Source organism: Aquarana catesbeiana, linkage group LG03, assembly GCF_042186555.1.
Source record: "Aquarana catesbeiana isolate 2022-GZ linkage group LG03, ASM4218655v1, whole genome shotgun sequence".
NCBI classification, from domain to species: Eukaryota; Metazoa; Chordata; class Amphibia; order Anura; family Ranidae; genus Aquarana; species Aquarana catesbeiana.
The window spans coordinates 664937792-664960139 of NC_133326.1; the positions used below are offsets into that span (position 1 = coordinate 664937792).

Below are 22348 nucleotides of genomic sequence, written 5' to 3' on the forward strand. Positions count from 1 at the left end.
CAAACCCTTTTTAGGACAATACCATGCAAATTAGCCTTTAAAATGAGCACTTTTGATTTTGAACATTCGAGTCCCATAGACGTCAATGGGGTTCTAACGTTCGTGCGAATTTTCGGTCCGTTCGCAGGTTCTGGTGCGAACCGAACCGGGGGGTGTTCGGCTCATCCCTAGTCCTTATTAATATCCATTACTTTGGAGTGGGATGTCCAATAAACTCCGAAAAGACAGTGTAAAGAACAGGGTGCCCCCGAGCCCTCTCACAGCCCAATTCTCTGGCTGATTGGTAGTATCTGAAGACAAAGCTTGCTCCAGCTTCGGCATATCACAAATCCACAACAAAACTGATCAACCATATGTCTCTCACCAGATGAAAAGGTCGGTGACACAGTAGACCATGCTAATAAAATCTTCTTTATTAAGACCCATCAGGATAAATGGGAATCCAATAAACAAGACACATCGACACATTTCAGCCCTGGAAGGCTTTAGTCATAAAGGACACTGCTATGGGGGGGGGCAGAGTACACTACAGTGGGGGAACGATGTGAAGGGGGGGCAGAGGACTTTGCTTTGGGGGGGTACCGGACACTACGGTGCTAGAAGGAGGGGGCAGAGGACACTACTTTGGGGGGGGGCAGGGGGCAATAATGTGGGTGAGGCAAAGAACACTACTGTGTAGGGGGGGCAGACGACACTAATGTAGGGGGGGCAGAGTACATTACTGTGGGGAGGTTGATGTGAAGAGGGGAAGAGGACACTAAAGTGGGGGTGGGAAGGGTTACAGGACACTACTGTGGGGAGTGATGTGAACTTATATAAAAGTGGGAAAGGAATACTACTCTGTGGTTGGGGCAATGATGTGAAGGGAGGCAGAGGACACTACCCCCCTTCCCCCAGGGGTTCTTTGATTTCCTCCATGTTGGCCAGGTAGATCTCAACCTCTAAAAGCTTGCCTACCCTTGGTTTTTCAGGTACCTTATCGTAATTACATTATGTATTTGGATTTTATATCTGCCAGAGGATAGCCAGCTTGGTTTACCTGTCTGCATATTGTTTATGGTCTCTGCCCTGCGGTGAAATCCAACTTTTTCCCACTGGTTCGTTTTGTCCAGGAACAGGGTGGCAATGACAAGCGGTGCCATTTTGTACATATTTTGCTCCGCACAGCCAGTTGGTAGTATGATCAAATTGTTCAAATTCTTGCCATCAATGGATTCTTCTATGAAATCAGCAATTGGAGATCCTAAAATAAAAGGAAAAAAACATTAGGCAAAACTATTTTTTTCTCTTTGTTTTTGTCACAGCTATTCAGTATAATCTGTCGATCATTGTAATCACATCACCACTACTGAAGGACTTTGCTGGCATCTCATTATGTACTTCCTAACTGTTCCAATTTTGGCAAAACACTGCTACTACAGGGCTGTGAGCAGCCTGATTATGCCCTGTCCTCCACCCGGGGGACACAGAGGAAGAGGATATGGATAGCTATGCCTCTTGGGAAAGACAGAAAACTTGCTTGGAGGAACTTGGACTGATGGCAGATGTAGTCTCCACACTGTAACATAGTCCTGTGGAAAGGAGCAGCAGGAAAGCGCAAACTACATTTCCTAGGGTACCTTGAGAGAGGAGGCAGAGCAAGAAGGGAAAAAGGAGAAATGAGGGCCTGCTTGGAGAGAATATCATGCCTGGGGGTACAGAGGCTGGAAGGTAGTTTTTGGTTATATACTGGCTTGTATTATCCATTCCTGAGACTTATGTCCTTTGTGCGATACACAAATCCATGAGCCATGCTCCCTTTGCAGTTTGCACTCCCGAGTCCTGCGTGATGTGCACTGCTGCGCCCTGTGCTATACGCACTACTGCTTTTCTGAGCCCTGCATGAATACTCACTCCTGAGCACTGCAGAATACTCACTCCTGAGCACTGCAGAAGGCTCACACCTGTACACTGCAGAATAAACACTCCTGAGCCCTGTGCAATATGCATTCCTGGGAACTGCAGAATACATATTCCTAAACCCTGAACCTGTACCCTCAGCTGTGTGCATTTCACATTTCTGAAACCTGCATCCTATGCGATATGCATCCTGAACCTTGTGCGATACGTACTTCTAAACCCTGCATCCTGCATTATATGCACTCCTGAGACCTGTACTCTGTGTATTACGCACTCTTGAACCTTCACCTCCTGTGTGATATGCAATTCTGAGCCCTGACCACACCCACCATTTGTACTAGCGTGCTGCATGCACCACTTTCCTTCTCTTCCCCGGGGGGGGGGGGGAGTGGGTGGGTGGCATGGAGTAAGGAGGAGAAGAGTAATATGAGAACCTGCACCTATTTTCTGAGAAAAAATCTTGCCTAAACCTAACACTTAATCTTAAGGTAGAATTCACACCTGTGTGTCGCGTCACAGATTTTTCGTACTATTTTGCACGTTTGTTGCATACATTCACTTGAATGGGCTGCCCTACAAGCGACAAGTGTGCAAAAGTAGCTCCTGCATCTTTTTTTACAGTGAGCCTCACGCACTTTTACAATGCATGTTTTGGTGTGTTTTTTGTGTGTTGTCCTGCAACTGCTATCCGTGTTTGGGGTGCCAATAAGAATTGGTGTGAATTGGTCATAATAGGCACTTAATGCTTAACCTTCCATTCTAACCCTTAACCTGTTCTGCAACACTTAAGACCCCTAATCTAACAGCTTACCCTAAACCCTTAAAGAAGACTTTCATCCTTTTTTTGCACCTTATATAATATTAATGTTTAAAAATGGCAGGATTGTAACATTACTCGCAGACTCAGATATCCCAGGAGTCTGTAAGCAACTCTAATGCCCCGTACACACGATCGGACATTGATCGGACATTCCGACAACAAAATCCATGGATTTTTTCGGACGGATGTTGGCTCAAACTTGTTTTGCGTACACAAGGTCGCATAAAGTTGTCGGAATTTCCGCTCGCCAAGAACGCGGTGACGTACACCACGTACGGCGAGACTAGAAAAGGCCAGTTCAGAACCAAGCGCGGCACCCTTTGGGCTCCTTTTGCTAATCTCGTGTTAGTAAAAGTTTGGTGAGAGACGATTCGATTTTTTAGACTGGTGGTTTTCAGATCGTTTTCTGCTGTTCAGTTTGTGCTTGTGGGTTTGTATCTGCTCTTCAGTGCGTGCAGCAAGTGACGCGTGACTCTTGTCATTCTGTTCTTGTTCGTTCGTTACAGTTTTTCAGGTCGCTCTTCACAGGCCTTGCTGTTCTTCAGTGCGTTCTGTTACTTCATTCTGAGCAGCCGACCGTTTTCTAGCCATGTTGCGTATACGTACTCCTCGTAGAGTTCGTGCTGTGCGAGGGCTTGGTGTTGGGGTCCTGACCTTGACACAAGTCCAGTCCATGAACAGGGTGGGGAGGAGTTCATGGACCAAGAATTGGTTGCTTCAGCGTGACCAGTTCTGTCATATGCCTTTGCTCCGTGAGATCCGTGAGAATAATCCTGATGATTTCAGGAACTTTCTCCAGATGACGGACCCCGTATTTCACCGTTTGTTGGCTTTGCTGACCCCTTATGTTAGCAGGCTACCTGCATGAGGCAAGCCATCACTCCGGAGCAGAGGTTAGTCGCCACCCTGCGGTACTTGGCGATGGGGAGAAGCCTGCAGGACCTCAAGTTCTCAACAGGCATCTCCCCCCAGGCTCTGGGGATCATTATCCCAGAGACCTGTTCTGCCATCATCCAGGTCCTGCAGAAGGAGTATATTAAGGTAAGATTTTTATCATTTAACATCACATTTTATTGTATTTAATGTTTGATAATATATTGTATTTCTTTCCTCATTCCCTAATTACCATGATTGTAATATGCTGTGAATGTCCCCTTTGTCCTCATGCATGCTTGATTTTTCGGTAATTATTTTTTTTCTCCTTTATACATTTTTGCCTTCACTTACCTCCCCAGCATGCTATCCTGGCCCTATATTCACCTCATGTAGTCACTTAACAATGTATTTTATCAGCTCCATAGTAGTGCTTTACCCCAAACACCCCTAAAATGTTTTGAAATGGGATTTGTGCTTTAAATTCAGGCAGAGTGCCAGAGGCTTTTTTTTGGGGGTCCCCAAATCATTTGGAACCCTCCCTCCCCCCAACTGCTAAGTCAGCTGACAACAATTCTCCATCTATCCTCAATCATCTATTTGCTGACTTTATATAAACCGAATTCACCAAAAGAAAATTATAGATGAAATAGTGGCGCTAATCCCCAGGTGGGGAGATGCCGGACACTCTTATCCAGCCAGTGAGCTGAATACAGACGTGACTAGAGAAAAAGTGAAAAAGCATATATTGCTAAATATCCCAAAAAGTAAAAATTAATATTAAATAAAATTCAATATGAGCTAATATAAATTATAACACTCAGTGAAAGTGATATACAAATATATAAATCCAAGAAAAAATATATAATGAAAATTGAGCACAGTAAATATCTATAAAGTCCAGAAACCAATCAATCGTGAAAAATAATCGTGAAAATATTTGAAGAAAGTCCAAAAAAAGAGTGAGGGTGACTCCAAAACTGCTCAGCTGTGTTTTCAAACATCCACCACACCTCTGTGACGTGAATCGACTCCCTGCTGAAATTCAAACTCACCAGCTGTTAAGGCCTCTCACTCTCGTGTTTGGCCTGACAGAGCCTCTAACCCACTTACATGGGGGTTAACATGCGAGCATACACTTCCACTGCTCCATAGGAACACCGCTTTTCTCAGGTTGGTAGTATGACATAAAAATAAAAGAAGCTCCAATAGTGTAATCTCGTTTAAAAGATTTAATCACACATAAAACAACTTGTATTGAACTCACATTTAAAATAAAATGACAGGCAAGTCACTTCACGGCAAATGGAGAACTCCCACAGCACAGCAAGCAATGGCAACCAAACTAACAACAGGCAGGCCACGGCGGACCCAGGAGGTGTGTGTGCTCACGTTCATCTCACCCGTCCGCAGCACTCGTCCCTTCACTGGAGCTCCACTCTGTCCCCCTTCACTCCCTCCTCTAGCACTCGTGTGAGATCGCCGTGTAGCTACGCCCCGACATGTTTCATCATAAAGATTTAATCATGGGGTTGGCTAACCGGCGAATCAATCAAACTATTTATCCACACCAGAAATCTTTATGGTGAAACATGTCGGGGCGTAGCTACACGGCGATCTCAGACATGAGTATTTACAAACTGTGTTTGATATTGCGTTCAGATGGGGTGAAGTCACCCCTAGAAAAGCCAAATTTGGAAGATGCACACAAATTTACGAATGTCAACATGTGCTACCTGCTATCACGGGGGATCAAGGAACGTGTTTTGGGGGTGCAACCCCTCCCTCACAGCTACTTTATTATTAAGGAAGGAGTTGCACCCCCAAAACGCGTCCATTGATCTCCCGTGATGGCAGATAGCACATGTTGACACACTGTGCCTCTTTTAAATTTGGCTTTGGTAAAAATTTACACAAAAATGAAAATTATTTTTTGCACAACAAAAACCCAAAGGATTTTGAGGGGTTTTAAACTCTCCCTAAAACATCAATGATGTTCTTCATTTTTTGCTGAACATCATTGATGCTTTTCACAATGTTTTCCAAGTCCCTATAACACCTCATGATCTGTGCACTTTCCAAGGTGAAAGGATCTGGATCCACAACATCACGATCCCCTAAAAAGATAGAAACAAAAAAAACATGTATTATTAATATGGCGGCATCCATCTCTTACCTGAGCCTGTGGTCATAGACACTCACCTGTTGTGGTGCCAATTTCCACCACGTCTTCCTCCTCCTGCTCTGCTGGTCTTCGGTGGATTTCCCCTTCTTCCAGAGGTGGGGGGTCTGTGGTCTCCTCGGATGAGGGGTGTCCTCCGAGTCTTTTATCCCCTATGTACAAAAAAATAGGTATACTTAGCACACAGATATTTGATGGCAGAAATAGGAATATGAAACATTGCTTGGAAGTGGGGTACAATTGTCTGTTTTGGCAGAGTTCCAAGATGTAGCATTTTTCTTGTCCTTTGTCAAGCTTGAATACTTACCTGTCTTGTACAAGCTTCACAGATGGAGACACCCCTATAGTATACACTGGAGCACCTGTGTGGGACCCATAATAAACAAGGGTGTTCTTGTGTCCCACACTAGTGCTCCAGTGTACAGATGTGAAAACTGCTGCTGAGTGTCCTCTCCTTACCCAGAATCTAGTTTGCATTTCATTCTAGTAACAAACCCATCTACACAACCAAATTAGTTTCAGACAAGTAGGCCCTAAAAAAATGTGGGGAAATTCATATGGCCAAAACAATGGTGTTTTCTAGGCTGAACGAACAATGTTTGATATGAACGAATAATGTGCCCATGAACATGAAAGTTGACATTTTAAACTGGATAACAGTCAAGAAAAGCACATGGAGCAGCACGAACGTAATAAACATAAAGAATAGGAACACAGCACAACTACTTACTTTTTTGCAGCACTCTCAGGATCTTTCTGTACTGCTCATGCTCTCTTAATTTGAGGTCCGACCACCTTTTCCTGAGCTGATCTTTCAATCGTCGTACCCCGAAATTCCGGTGCAGGCTCTTGACCACTTTCGCCATGATCTTGGCCTTTCTGACATTGGGGTTGGGGTAAGGTCCATACTGGTAAAAAATGGACAGTTTCCCCCGTGGGGCTTTAGACAGCAATATCTTGAAATCCAGAATAATAAAAAATGTATAACCAGTAAGTGCATTTATTGAACCATGAACAATTGTAATGTTATAATTCAATTGGCATTACAACATAGAGCGCTGGCCAAGTAGTACAATACATATTCCACAATATAAAGTCGACACATCTTTACACAAAATTATATACAGTCATACATTTCCGGGCTGTTGACGGTATAAATCCCCGACGCGTTTCGACCTGTGTAGGGTCATCATCAGGGGGATAGTTGGTTCTATAAAATACATTGAATATCTTCAAAATTTAAGAACATGTCATCATAAATCTCATTGTAAGGTTGAAAATGGTAGCATATTTACCGCTGAAAAGTAGAGGGAATAATCCTTTGGCCAGTAAAAGCCGTAAATGGATCCGGGGGGCCCCCATATTCACCCCTGTCTCCCCAGAGCGCATGAGTCCAGCCCAAGGTGCTTGCAAGGAGCCACATAGATGCCCTCCAGGGGAAGGAGAAGTCAGCACCTGCGACAAATACCCAATAGGTCAAAATGATTCTCAGCACATTGGCAAGAGTATGAAGTGTATGGGCTTACTGCAATCCTAGTGATCAATATATATTGATCTGGTGTCCTAAGGTTTCATGATTGTAATTAATTATATAAAATATGGCAAAACAATAAAAGAAATGGTTATATAGTTATAGGGTTGTTTGAGTGGTGTGGTGTGTAAAAACAGGTAAGTGGGAAGTGATATGTGATACTAGGAATATGAAAAACCCTTTGAATGATGAAGTAAAATTAAATGGATGGCCAGCACACTGCTGACTACAGTGCCATGTCCAGGTGAATAAAATGAGTGTGTAGTGTCAGCCAACACATGGTGGAATAAAAGTGAAAAACAAGTCAAAAGGAGAGTATGTGAATGAATAAAACCAAATTGAAACAAACAAAAACATGTGTGAAAGATCTAAACTGATTATAGGAATAGGAGTATGAGTGTAGTATTGTGATATTATAGGAGTAGGAATATATGTATAGTATTATAATTTACCTTGTGCCACAGTGTGGCTGATGTAGTATGGTAAAGTTTGACTTGTATGAACCAAATTGCAATGAAGCAAAAAAGGTAAAAAGCTGGAGCCAAAAAGGATTTGTGCAGTGCCATCCATTACGGTCTGCGTGGAGTCATAGTAAGACTCACAGGCAGCTGATCATGGATATATGCTTAAAATAGGCAATTAATTGAGTAGGCCTACTCAATTAATTGCCTACTTTTGGCATATATCCATGATCGGCTGCGTCTATGTGGCTCCTTGCAAGCCCCTTGGGCTGGACTCATGCGCTCTGGGGAGACAGGGGCGAATATGGGGGCCCCCCGGATCCATTTACGGCTTTTACTGGCCAAAGGATTATTCCCTCTACTTTTCAGCGGTAAATATACTACCATTTTTAACCTTACAATGAGATTTATGATGACATGTTCTTAAATTTTGAAGATATTCAATTTATTTTATAGAACCAACTATCCCCCTGATGATGACCGTACAAAGGTCGAAACGCGTCTGGGATTTATACCGTCAACAGCCCGGAAATGTATGACTGTATATAATTTTGTGTAAAGATGTGTCGACTTAATATTTTGGAATATGTATTGTACTACTTGGCCAGCGCTCTATGTTGTAATGCCAATTGAATTATAACATTACAATTGTTCATGGTTCAATAAATGCACTTACTGGTTATACATTTTTTATTATTCTGGATTTCAAGATATTGCTGTCTAAAGCCCCACCGGGGAAACTGTCCATTTTTTACCATTATTGTTTTGGGGTGTGCAGCGCATACGTCTCTCCCACATGTGTTTTTCTCTTTATTGGGGTAAGGTCCATACTTCCCATCCTAGTCGGCCCTCTTCAGGATGTCCACCATCTCCAACAATTCCCCAAAGGACATATTTGAGGCCTTATATCGTCTCCTTCTGGATCAGGATGTTTCTGCCTCCAGGCTTTCCTCCTCCTCCTCCTCGTTGGTGTAATTATCTGACACCTGCTGTGTCTCCGCCATGTGCTCTTCCCCACTGCGACGAACGAGAAGGGGCGGGGAATAGAGTAGAAAGAACGTCAGGGTCGGGCGGAGTTTCACGTATGCGCAGTGTCTATAAAGCGTAACACGCGTGCGTAGTACGTACGATCTGTGAGCGGAGGAAGGAGTAACGGAGGCGCCGATCGTGATAGCGAAGGTAAGATTTTACATTGGGCCTATACTGCTTCTAGATTGAGGCCTGTATTTGCACAAGTTTAGTAGACTTTAGGCTGACATTAGGGTTTGTCTTGTGTTGTGTCTTGCAGTGAAAATGGATATCTTTAAAGATAAGGAATTTATGACAATCTTCATTGATAGGTTCAGGGAGCTGCCTTGTCTATGGCAGATAAACCACCCTGAATATAAGAACCAAACAAAGAGGAAGGCGGCGCTGGATAGTTTGTTGGAATTTGTGAAACAGCTAGGAGCCTAGCGGAGCAGACATGCATTGTTAGAGCTCCACACCGCTGAGGAGAGAAGAGAAGGACAAAGCGGAGCCTGCAGGCTCAAAAGGTATCCATTTGAACCTTTTTGCCCCTGGGAACAAACTGTGAAAGTTTGGGCAGGAAATATGGTACTGGGAGGAAACCGTGGCAGAAATAAAAATCACCTCACAAAGAGCTCACAGGCACTCACTGCAACTGAAGCAGCTCCAGTCACCTCACAAGATACAGCATCAGGGCGCTCTCACAGACAGAAAATGTCACAGCAAGACTCTCCATTTGAGTCAGATACAGAACAAATCCTCTCACAAACTTCTCCACAAGCCTCCTCAGCATCCTCAGTAATATTATTACAATTTGAAAAGATGCTTCATAAGGCTTTAAAACAAACCTCAGACCAAATAACAAAAAGCCTAACCAAAGAAATAAGAGAGCTGGGAAACCGCACCGCAGCCCTAGAAATAAAAATGGATGAAATTGAAATTACAACCCAAGAAAATATAACAGAATTGGAACAATTAAAAAATGAGAATTTAATACTTCAAACTAAGCTCGAAGATTGCGAAAATAGAGCCAGACGTTCAAACTTGCGCATAAGGAGAATACCTGAAACTGTGACAGACCTGCAATCTACTATTACTGCTCTATTACAAGAACTAAAGCCAGATATCCCTATTGAACGTTTAGAACTGGACAGAGTACACAGAGCCCTCACAGTCAAAAAGAAAGATGGACCCCCACGTGATATAATCACAAAATGTCATTATTACAGAACGAAAGAACAAATACTAATTGCTGCAAGAGAAAAAAAGGAACTTAATTTTCAAGGACACAATTATCAAATTTTTGCTGACCTTTCCCAACTTACTATTACTAAAAGACGATCCATGAAACCCCAACTAATGGAACTGCAACGCCACAACATTATGTATCAATGGGGCTTCCCCTTTTCAGTCAGATTTAACTACCAAGGTACAATTTACAGAAGCAGATCAGCAGATGAACTACAACAAACCCTTTTAAAATTAAATCTGACAGAACCCACAAGCAGCAACACTCCCACACGCAGAAGAATGGCATCATCTTCACCTTCAGGCAGCACCCAGAAAATTTCAGAACAAAATGGGAATCATCATTCTCACAAAAGAGGCCGTTATGCCACATCATCCATGGACCAAGAAGATTCAATGGACTGACATCCTAATTCCTGATATCTCTTCATTTATTATACTAAGAGATGGTTCTCTATAAAAAATCTATATTTATAACTGAATGTAACTGCATTCTGATAGTCACACACTGTGTGTTGGATCATGTTACATTCCAGTTATATTTCTTATTACTTCTGATTCATATAGCCTTAGAATATATAAGTGAAATAAGGAAATTCTTGTTCAGTTATATATTATCAGGTAATAACAGTAGATTTATTACTTTTTAGGACAAATATGTCCAATAATCCAGAAGTAATGGAAGCTTTTTCTATCTTTTCTTAAAACAAATATATTATTACCTAACTAGTTCCTAGAATTATGTTTTTGTTTATTCTAATCTGAAGCAATACAACCTCAATTTTATGAGTTAACATATCTAAACAGTTGCATATGAATAAAATATGTAATTGTTTACTCTAAAAGGGTTAAAATCCCAAAATAATTCAAACTATCTTCATCAATACCAAAGTTATTAACAGTACCTTTCTAACTGAATTATTTAGCCTAGGGCAAGACTAACCATATACAACCACCCTGCAATAAATAATTTCAACAAAAACTATATTCTGCACTCCAATTAATGAAACATCATTTTGATGTCTTTTGACATAGCACTTCTCTCCTGTAAGCGGAAGATCCGTGTACCCCCATTAGCCCTCCTCATTCTTCCAACCATATTATGTGGGAGTGTGACGAAGGCACTTATTCCCCTGAGAGAGATATTTATTCTCTTTCACGGGTAAATTGTGATTACTTGCAAAAAATAATTTATACAATGTATCATCTAATCTCATATGTTTTTTGTTTACTCTTTACTCCAGAATTCACTGGTTTCTTTTCTATCTATTCATCTCTTCAGTCCACACAGGTTGATCTGCGCAGTCAGCTCTGCATAACAAAAAGTAAGTCAAAACTATTTGATCTATTGCCATGGCACCACTGAATATACTTTCCCTGAATGTTCAGGGAATAAATGTCCCTCAAAAAAGGACCAAAGCCTTCCGTACTTTCCATAACAAGAAGGCTCACATAGTATGCCTCCAAGAAACACACTTCACCAAAGATTCTACTCCAAAATATATTTCTCCTTTTTATCAACAAATTTACACGGCTTCTGCCTGTACCAAGTAAAGGGGAACTCTAATTGCATTTCACCGATCCACACCATTCACCTTATCATCAGAAATTAAAGACCCAGAAGGTAGATACCTGATACTCATGGGTTATATAATGGATACAGCAATCACGGTGATTTCCTTCTACGCTCCTAACAAACAACCTACACCATTCCTCTCACATATATTACAAGTGATTAATACACACAAAATAGGAACAGTGATAATGTGTGGGGATTCGAACCAGGTCCTCCTTCCATTTCTAGATAAATCACCTTTTACACCATCCAAAATAACCTCTAGATTACCTTTTTCTCAACTTCTTTCCAAATACAATCTGGTAGATTCGTGGAGAGAAAGTAACCCAATGAAAAAGAAATTCACTTATTTCTCGCACCCTCATCAAACCTTCACCAGAATAGATCATATTTTTCTAACAATAGGAATGATACCAGAAATTATTGCATCAGATATAATTCCGATTCCGTGGTCTGACCATAATGCAGTATACACTACTATAGCCTCAGCCATACCAAAAGCGCATGACCCAACGTGGTACTTACCGGACATAATGCTCAAACACCCACTACATCAGATGGCCATTGAACAAGCTTTAAAGGAATACATATCAATTAATAATACAACAGACATCTCCCCAATAACACTGTGGGAAGCTCATAAGCCTGTCTTGCGTGGTACAATACAAAGACAAATGGCACTATTTAAACGGGAACGCAAAAATCTAGCAAAAAAACTAGAACTCAATTTTAATGCAGCTTACATATCATTTCAAGATAATCCATCTCAGAGTACAAAATCTCATCTGGAAAAATCTAGATTGGAATACGATCTATTTCTCACTGAGTCAGTTGATAAATCCCTCAAACGCTCCAAACACAATTTCTACATGAATACAAACAAACCAGGTACATATTTGGCTCGGGCATTAAATTCAACTAACAAATCTTTCAAACCAATACGTTTGAAATTATCAAAAAATGTTTACACTTGTAATCCAGTTAAAATAGTCCATAAATTTCACTCACATCTCGCAACTTTATATAAGACAAACAATGAATTTAATCCTACAGAGGCTGAATCCTTCTTCTCAAAAATAACCTTACCTGAGTTATCTCAGAATCAAAAAAGCAGTTTGGATGAGCCTATAACTATAGATGAAGTTGCTAACGTCATAAAAGACCTAAAACTTAACAAAAGACCAGGCCCAGACGGCTACTCGGCTTTATACTATAAAACATTCTCAGAAATACTCTCTCCAATTCTCACTGAAACGTTTAACAAACTTCTAGATGGACATTCTTTTCGGCAAGAAACACTAATGGCAATTGTTTGTATGATCCCAAAACCCCTTTCTGATGATACTTCCTGTGTGAATTATTGGCCTATCTCTCTGTTAAACCTCGATATTAAATTATTAGCAAAAATAATAGCAAAACGCCTTAATAGCATTATAGGAAAATTAATACATAGAGATCAAGTAGGCTTCATGCCAAATAGACAGGCAGGCGATAATATACGCAGGGCAGTGTTATTGGCACATATTGCTAAAAAACGGAAAATCCCTTTATGTTTTCTATCTCTCGATATTAAGAGGGCATTTGACACAGTATCCTGGCAATATATGCAATATTCATTACAAAAATGGGGTTTTGGACCCCACTTTTTAACATGGATCAAAGCATTATATAATAAACCCAAAGCCTATATAAAATATGCTGGATACAAATCTGAAGCCTTTAATATAGAAAGAGGTACCCGACAGGGTTGCCCATTATCTCCCTTATTATTTGCCCTTATACTCAAACCCATGGCCCAATACATCAGAACAAACCAAACTATAACTGGCATTGAAGTAGGAGGTATTACACACAAATTATGTATATTTGCAGACGATATATTACTTTTTCTATCATCACCACAGGTCTCTGGTCCTAACCTAATACCAGCTCTTGATGGATTTGCAGCCCTATCCGGCCTTATGATTAATCCTAAGAAATGCCTAATGCTTAATATTTCACTCACAAACATGGAATTGATCCCGGCTAGGGCTGCACTCCCATTCACATGGGCAGAAAAATCAATCCCATATCTTGGAATTCATTTAACAGCATCTCATTCTGACTTATTCTCAACCAATTATCCTCCTGTATTAAGACAGATCACAAATCTAATAAAACAATGGTCGCAACTTCCTTTATCCTGGATAGGGAAGATTAATGCAATCAAAATGACTATTCTACCCAAATTGCTTTATCTATTCAGAGTCCTCCCTATTCCAATTCCTTCCTATTTTTTGAGAATAGTACAAAAGAGAGCAACTTCGTTTATATGGGGCTCTTCTAAACCACGTATACCTATACACACACTACATCTTCCCAAAAATAAAGGAGGCCTGGGATACCCTAATTTTACTAACTACTACAGAGCAGCACATTTGGCCAGTCTGTCCAAATACCATGCAAAACAGAAAATCCCATTATGGGTATTTATAGAGGCTTCAGAAAATGACCCTCTATTAATATCAAATTTATTATGGCTTGATCCTAAAGACCGCTTTAAAATTCATAATCCCATAACTAAACACTTCTTATCTCTCTGGGATAAACTAAAAACCAAATATCAGTTACAATCTCCACACAATCCTCTCCTTTCTTTTATCAGAAATCCGGCCTTTTATCCGGCATGGATCTACCCAAATTCTTTTAAAGCTTGGACAACATCAGGCATTCAGACACTAAATGACTTCATAGCATCTAAATCATTCCTTTCATTCCCATCGCTTAGAGAAAAATATGATCTACCAAACTCTGAGATATTTAGATATCTCCAAATCAAAAATTTCTATACACCATTCCTAAAGGGGGATACACCATTATCCCAATTATCCATTTTTGAATCAATCTGTACAAAAGATCCATTTGCTAAAGGTACAATTTCATCACTTTATAATCAATTATATGGAGTAGCAAATCTTAATAGACCCTCTTACGTTCAGAGGTGGGAGGAGGACCTGGGACGAACTTTAGAAGACACGGACTGGTCTAACATATGGCTCACATCTAAGTCATCTTCACCCAACATCTTAGCACTGGAGACAAATTATAAAGTCCTAACTCGCTGGTACCTTGTACCCGCTAGAGTGGCAAAATATTCACCTAATACCTCAGCTCTTTGTTTTCGAGGATGCCCAGAAATAGGCACATATTTACACATATGGTGGACGTGCCCAGTAATCCAAACCTTCTGGAAGGAAGTCTTCGTGATTGCATCTAAAATATTTAAAAAAATAATACAACCAGATCCATATTTAACTTTACTTAATCTAAAACCGGAATGGTTAACACTCTCTCAATTCAAACTTATGATCCAACTAATAACGGCTGCAAAACAAACAGTGGCCAAGGCATGGAAATCTCCTACATTGGTACTAGCAGAAACAATTCACAGAATGAATAATACAATGTCCCATGCTAAGATGGTAGCCATCGATCAAAATCAAATTCCAAAATTTGAAAAACTTTGGCATCCTTGGATAAAACAACAGTTCCTGTCAAACTTCAATGACTCTGTCCTGTTGCCATGGTAACAGATTAAATGACTTACAGAGACACCCATTCTAAGGCTTCAAAGAGAACTAAAAAGAATAATAAACTGACGAGCGGGACAACCTTGTGGACCATACCTCTACCTTTCAACCCTTTTTCTTCTTTTTCTTTCCTTTTCTCCACCTTACGATTAAAGCTCATTATCAGAATTTATTTGACCTATATACACTCTACCTGTAAACAATATGTATAGTAGGTATAAATCATTTAAATACCTACAAAAGTAACTAAGGAAATGATATATATCTTTAATTTAGGTTTACGTAAACCCAATGTTTAATATTTGAAATTTCATTATATTTACCTATAGAAACCCTACTGTAAAACAATGAGCTTACTTTATAGATCCTTGTAAACTTACTTTATGTATCTTTATAACATTGTATACTCAATAAACTTCTTTTGACAAGGAATTTGTGAAACAGCTGATCCCCATGGCAGACATCATCTATTTGAAGGCCCTAATTGGTGGCCTGAGGAGCACTTATCTAAGGGAGCACAAGAAGGTCCAGGATTCCCAGAGATCCGGAGCTGCAGATGACATCTATGTTCCCAGGCTGTGGTACTATGACAGGCTGCATTTTCTGGCAGGCCAGAATGAACCCAGGTCATCACTCTCCACTCTTCCTTCCACACTTCCTTTCCCCCCCAGCTGAGGCTTCTGACGCCCAAACTGGGCCTTCCAGGCAGCAACATGTGGAGGAGCCCAGATTGAGCCAGGTATAGCATTCCTCTAAATATTTCTGGTTGTCCAATCAATGATGTTAACTAGATGTTAGTTTGGAGTACTAATTTATGATTGTGATTGATGAAGCAAAAACTAAAACCATGTCCCTTTTTCATGCACAGGGAAGTCTCAGCCAGGAGGTGGCAGGGACAAACAGGCTGCCTGATATCCAGGTCCCTCCCCTACACTTGCAAAGACAAAGTGCCAGGAAGAGGAGTAACCTGGAGGAGGCTGCCATAGGCCTCTTTTGGAAGGCTGCAGAGGCCCTGAGAACCCCCCACACTGGGGAGGAGGACTTTGCTGGCATAACTGCCTGCAAAATGATGCAGATGGAGGAGGGCCAATGACTCCTGTGTGAGTTCCTAATTTTGGAAGCTCTCAATAAGGGATTGAGGGGCGAAATAACATGTGCTACCCACATTTGTGACCTCACAAATGGTCCTCCTCCTCCTCCTCCTCCAGGTCCTACTCCTCCTTCTCCTCCTCCTCCTCCAGGTCCTACTCCTCCTCCTGCCACATCTCCAACACCAGAGCCACAGCGTGGAAGGAAGTGTCTAAGGAGGACCAAAGAGTGATGGCTCTGGGTTCAGTCTGGTCTGGCAAAATATGCAGCCTCTTGTAGTACCACAGCCTGGGGACACAGATGTCATCTGCTGCTTTCCGGATCTCTGGGACTTCTGGACCAGACTGCACTCCCTTAGATATAGACTCCTCAGGCCACCAATTTTGCTGGAAAAGAATTGATGTCTGCCCTGGGGGTCAAAGGCTTCGCCAATCTCAGCTGTTTCTCCAGCATTGCCTCCCTCTTTGTTTGGTTCTGAGCCCTTAATAAAGGATTTTTTTTTGCAATTACACTTGCCTATGTGTGTTTTCATTCAAAAAGGACAGTTTGTTGGTGAGGAGGCAGGTACATTTCAAATATACAATGTGAAATTAACAAGGGACACCAAACAATCTCCTTGAGATTCAATAATACAAGATATCAATGCTGTTGTGCTAACTTGACACACAAAACACACACAAAAATATTATGTAGTAAAACACAAAAAAAACAATAAAAACACGGCCTTAAAAAAAAATACAAACCACAAAAAAAGACAAAACCAGCCTTGCAAAAAATACAAACCACTAAAAAAGACAAAAACAGCCTTGAAAAAAAAATTAATATTTAAAAACAACCAAAAAAAAAATTGGTCACATGTGACAAATCGAAATATATTGAGGGAATCACAATAAATAATAAAGAAAGAAGTTTGTGAGAAGTCTGTGTGAATATGAGCAGCAAAACTACTTCATTCTTCTCACATTATAAAGAAAAAGAGAGTGTGCTGTATTAAACTATTTCAAACATTGCAGCGTGACGAAAGTGCTGTATCCATTCCGAACGCTAATTTTACCAGACCGAGCTGTGCCGTCTCGGAATTTCTTCTGAGCATGCGTGGCACTTTGTGCGTTGGAACTGGCCACACACGATCGGAATTGACGCGATCGGATTTTGTTGTCGGAAAATTTTATAGCCTGCTCTCAACCTTTGTGTGTCGGAAAACCCGATGGAAAAAGTCAGATGGAGCCCACACATGGTCGAAATTTCCGACAACACGCTCCGATTGGACATTTTCCAATCGAAAATCCGACCGTGTGTACAGGGCATAAGAGAGCTGAGTGCACATGCACTGCCAATCCCAGTCTTTTTTTAACTTTCACATGTGGGGTGAAGTTCCTCTATCTCTTTATCCTTTTCTCTTATATTAACTGGATTAAGTCATTAAAGTCTATAGGGTAAAAAAGGTGTGATTTTGAAGACTGCACACTTTTTTTTATGCATTGAGAATGTGCTCAAAGGTCAGTTGGACTTTAACGCTTTTTCTGCTGCATACTTATCTCGTCTTGCACCAAGAACCTCTTGGGTGATAGTATGCACCCTCCATGCCATATTCAAATAATGCTGAGAAATCAGACGAAATTACTGTGAGGATTCCCTAGACCATTCCCAACCAAGATTCTATAGAACCCTGTGGTTCCTCCAGAGGTTCCTTGAGCTATGGCTGATTGACTTCCTTCCATTGGTTCCAGGACCAATGCCATGTGGCCAAGCCAGCGCTTTGATACCAATGATCTTTTTTATCTGTCTTTAAGGGTGGCATTCTGACCACCACTGCAATGTTTGCATTCCTCCTACTGACCACCAAGGAAAGGGGAATTTTCCCCATTGACCCTCTATGAATTAGTTTTAGTTCCCTGAGGGTTCCCCGTGACCTTAAAATTATACTAGGGGTTCCTCTCGAGTAAAACATTTTGAGAAAGGTTGCCTTAGACTGTAAGTAAGAATAAATCAGCCTCCTACATACAGTGGATTCATTATAGAGCCTGATTCTGGGAAGCTGTCAAGTTCTCACAGTGCCATTAGTCAGTTACCTAATTGTTTAGTGAACATAGCATCAAAGAAGTAGGTTTTCCTATTGAATAAAATAAGCAATCAAAAGGACACTGTCATGAAAGATTAATGGAAGCCGCCATTATTAAGAATGTTAGTTCCCTGGCTGGCATGCTGATGCTCTAACTTCAATGCTGTTTGAGTTGCTGGCCAAGAACAAATATAGTGATAGCTAGATCTCGCTCCTTTCAACTCCCATATACAGCATCTTTGTTTTGAGACTGTGCCTTAAACATACTAAAGTCAAGAAAAGCCAGGCATCCAGATATTCAGAAGGAAGTTTTCAATGGCAGCCCTCATAGTGAAGCTGCAGCCATGAGCATTTTTTAGCTGAAGCTTTTGCGTGGTGAGTGCGCATTTCATAAGTTTGGTGAATGGGAGTTCACTTGGTGATATTTCTTATGCTGTGGTGATGCACATGGATTTTCATTTTCTGGACTTTTGGATCATCACAAGGAATTTATGGACTTCGTTATTAAAGATTTATATATGTGATTTTGCATATTGAATTTCATATTACTATCTAGGATCGAAGAGCTGCAATTATGGTTGTATTATCAATTTTCAAGCAAATCATGCTGATTTTAAAATGTGTGTTAAAAATGAAAACAACTGCCCCAGACACAAAGTGTTTAAAGTAGCCCCACCTAGAAAAACATTTTGGGAGATACATAACCTTTTACATTGACGAGGAGTGAAATAGTCGACTGTGGAGCAATCTTCTTATCCTTGAGTGATTTGACATTCACTACCTGCTCTCCACCTACAGGATCAAAGAGGAAAATTCAGTGCATAGTACATTTACTGTCTCCATGTAGGGTTCACGGTGCAGGCTGCTGCCCAACCATTGCATAAATCTATTATAAAACAAGCTGATCTTCCTAAAGACCAATTCCAGGCAGATTTTTTTTTTTTGCTATTATTTTTGTGTGTATGTGTATAAAAGCATTAGATCATGTGTCAAAGTCATTACTTGAGCCCACTTGGCCTGTATTTGGCAGCTCACCAAAAAGACAAGAACTCCCCCAGCAGAGGACATTCACCCGAGTTGCGACATGTAATAGGGTCAAAGAGAATGCCAAATGAAAAATCCTTAGGAGTCCAAAGTCTTTACTGTTCAACTGATTAAAAAAAACAAGGCAAAAGACAGGCAATGCATTTTGGTGGCCACACAATGAAGAGCCCCCCCCGAAACACATTGGATATGTTTTGCCCTGCTTGTTGTAACAAGTTGAACAATAAAGACTTTGAACTCCTAAGGATTTTTTTTCTTTGGCACCCTCTTTAACCTATTACACTTAGGTTGGTTTATTGTTGAATTCCTTACGGAGATTTAAATGCTTACCTACAAAGCTTGAAAAATAAGTATTGGTGGCAAGTGCCATTTATATATTTAATATTCATGTATTAAAGTACATCTAAAGGCCTTTTTATGACAGTCTAAACAAATATCAGATCCAGTTACAGTGACCAATCCGTGCTTGCCATTGCGAGCATTATGAGGATACTCATTCCAGGGCTGGGTATTGCAGTGTACAGTCTGTTACATCAGCAGCACGGGGCCTCACAGTGGCTATGTCTGGCCAGAATATTTGGAATCAGTTCACCTATTCGTTTTTGTGAAATGGTGGACTTACCCTTTAAATGATTGTTTTTTGTGCCTTGAGTTCGGCTTTAAGCTGCGAGCTGAGAGGCTTTGGTTATTAAGTTTCACTATTATATAGTGTACAGTGAACCAGGGATGGGTACTGGATGGGAAGTATGTGTCTCCTTTGTTTGGGTTGAGGTCCCTTTAAGCAGCCATGACAAAAAGCAGTGTGGAGTACTCAGGAATTCTCCCCCATGCAGGGTGAAGGGTTCCAGCAAAGGGGGAAACCGACTTGCAAGTTCTCATATGGATCCTGGAATTTGTAAGCTCAGAAAGATCTTGAGTGGGAAAGAGATGACTATCAGTATCTTGGACATGTAAGAGTTAACCTGCTTGTGAGAGAGGGCTGAAAAGGGCAGGAAGCAGCTAACCGAAAGTACATGAGGTGTTGAGTGGAACAGGAGGGTTGTGGATTGTCTGGCTACTGGGAAGCTGTCCAGGCTCTTATGACTTTTCTGGACCCCTGAAGCAAACAGAGTCTTTGAAACCCTGTTGTGGGACAAGTTTATACCGGTGGTGAGCCGAAGGTTGTTTTTGTGCCCAAAGTGATGGACTCTTGTTTTTTTTTATGGCGAAAAGAAGACGTTTTTGTTTGCCTTTTTTGCAGAGTTGGCTTGGTGGTGATCTGTAACACCAAAATATAACAATAGAAAGACTTGTTAATCAAACCACAGTGTTGGGAGAACTGCCCTTCTCCTGTTGGTTAGTGACCCGGCCTATTACAGTGGGTCCATAATGAGCTGGGAAAAGGCAGATCTGGTGACGCCATGGCCTCGTTTTTTTACTTTAGGAGTTTTGGAGGCTCTTAAGGTGCTGTACAAAAAGCTGACCTGAAGTTTGCAGAGATAATTGTACTTTCAAGTTTTTTTTTCCTGTTGCCACAGGGTTCACATTTTTGCACTTACTTCTGCCTTTGCGCTCTGGCTCCAGGTCTTCAGATAGTATGGTAACCACTTTACGAACTCCTTCAGGCTGAAATAAAGGGATATTTAAAAGCAGGTGATAGCTGTCTTAGAATACAACAGAAAAGAAAGACAGTATTGGGGCGCCAGAACATAAATTCATAGCTTTGCACACAAATACGCTTTTTTTTTTTTTTATTGGTTGGGGGAGGCTGTGCTGGCCTCTGAAAGATAGGGTCTTCAAATTGAAAAGCAACTACTTTATTAATTTTTAATTATTATTTTGTGTTACATGATTTAATTGAGCAGAGAAAGAAAACATTTTTAAAAGGTTCTTTTTTTGTCCAAAGTTTTCCCATTGGCATGTAGCTTATCTACACTTGTGGTTGTCTGTGAAAAGTGATCTGCAGTGGATCACTTTTCACAGAGTACTGCCGCAGGAGGGACCATACACACTCGGGCCTTAGCACTGTAGTAGTTGTATGGTAACAGTTCAGAATTAAAGCACTTATAATGGCAGAACATTGCAGCATACTGATGTACACTATCAACACAGCTCACTGTAGTAATATGATTTACGGTAGTAAATGCTGCACTGGCCCACAAAAAGAGATCCTTGCAAGGTTCTTCGGCACCAGACAGTGTCCCTTACTCTGTCCCTACCCAACAGGAACCATTTCCTGTGCTAAGCACTTACCCTAACCAGCAGGTTCCTCATCCTAACCTACCACGCACTCAAAGCCTACCCAAATAATTTGGGATCCCCTATTTAAAGGCTCATTAAGATGGCCACCTGAACTCTAGCAGAAACTTGGCATCAAATCAGATACCTGCCTTCGCTCTCCAAATTTATTTGAGATCCTTGTTATCCTTGGTATAGATTTAGTTGGGGACCCCACAACAATTGGATTTTTTTTTTATGGAACAGTACACGTTTTGTAAATAATGCATACTGTCCCTTTAAGATTGAAAATAAACTGGTGTGAGGTCCCCCTCAATATCTAAATCAGACCCTTATTCAGTGGATAAGGGACTGGTATTGATACAGAGGGGGAGCCCAGGAAAAAAATCTATAACAAAAAACAAATAATTGGAACGTGGTACCCCAAATGTTCATACCATAATCTTATCCAGGCGTGCAGCATGACTGGCCAGAAAAGGGGGCAAGTGGGAGCTCCACTTCCCTCCTGGGCCATACCAGGCCACATTCCTTCAACATTGGGAGGTTACCTTGCTGGTGTCAAGAGAGATTCATGGCCTAGGTTGGCGTGCCCTCAGAGCAACATTCATCGTGATTGGCTATGGATCTATATTGCTGAACGATACGATTGGCATTGGATTTACATCAAAGGACAAAGTTTATTTCTTTACTTTTGTTTTAATAAATGGCATTCTCTTTTAGTGTCTGTGTGTTTATTTACTACCCCCTGGCAAGGCACCTTGTCTCCATG

The 22348-nt window shown here is 41.0% G+C and overlaps 1 protein-coding gene across 1 annotated transcript in view; it reads right to left on the bottom strand.

Annotated features, from left to right (window-relative positions):
* The window catches only part of LOC141133437 (complement C3-like), a 363837-nt gene that overhangs the window by 113441 nt on the left and 228048 nt on the right, over positions 1-22348 (bottom strand). Inside the window, exons 21-23 of the mRNA XM_073622825.1 lie at positions 20901-20967; positions 19024-19110; positions 1040-1243 (exon numbers count right to left, since the gene is read on the bottom strand). Coding sequence (XP_073478926.1) covers positions 1040-1243; positions 19024-19110; positions 20901-20967 — 358 coding nt within the window. The remainder of the gene's footprint in view (positions 1-1039; positions 1244-19023; positions 19111-20900; positions 20968-22348) is intronic.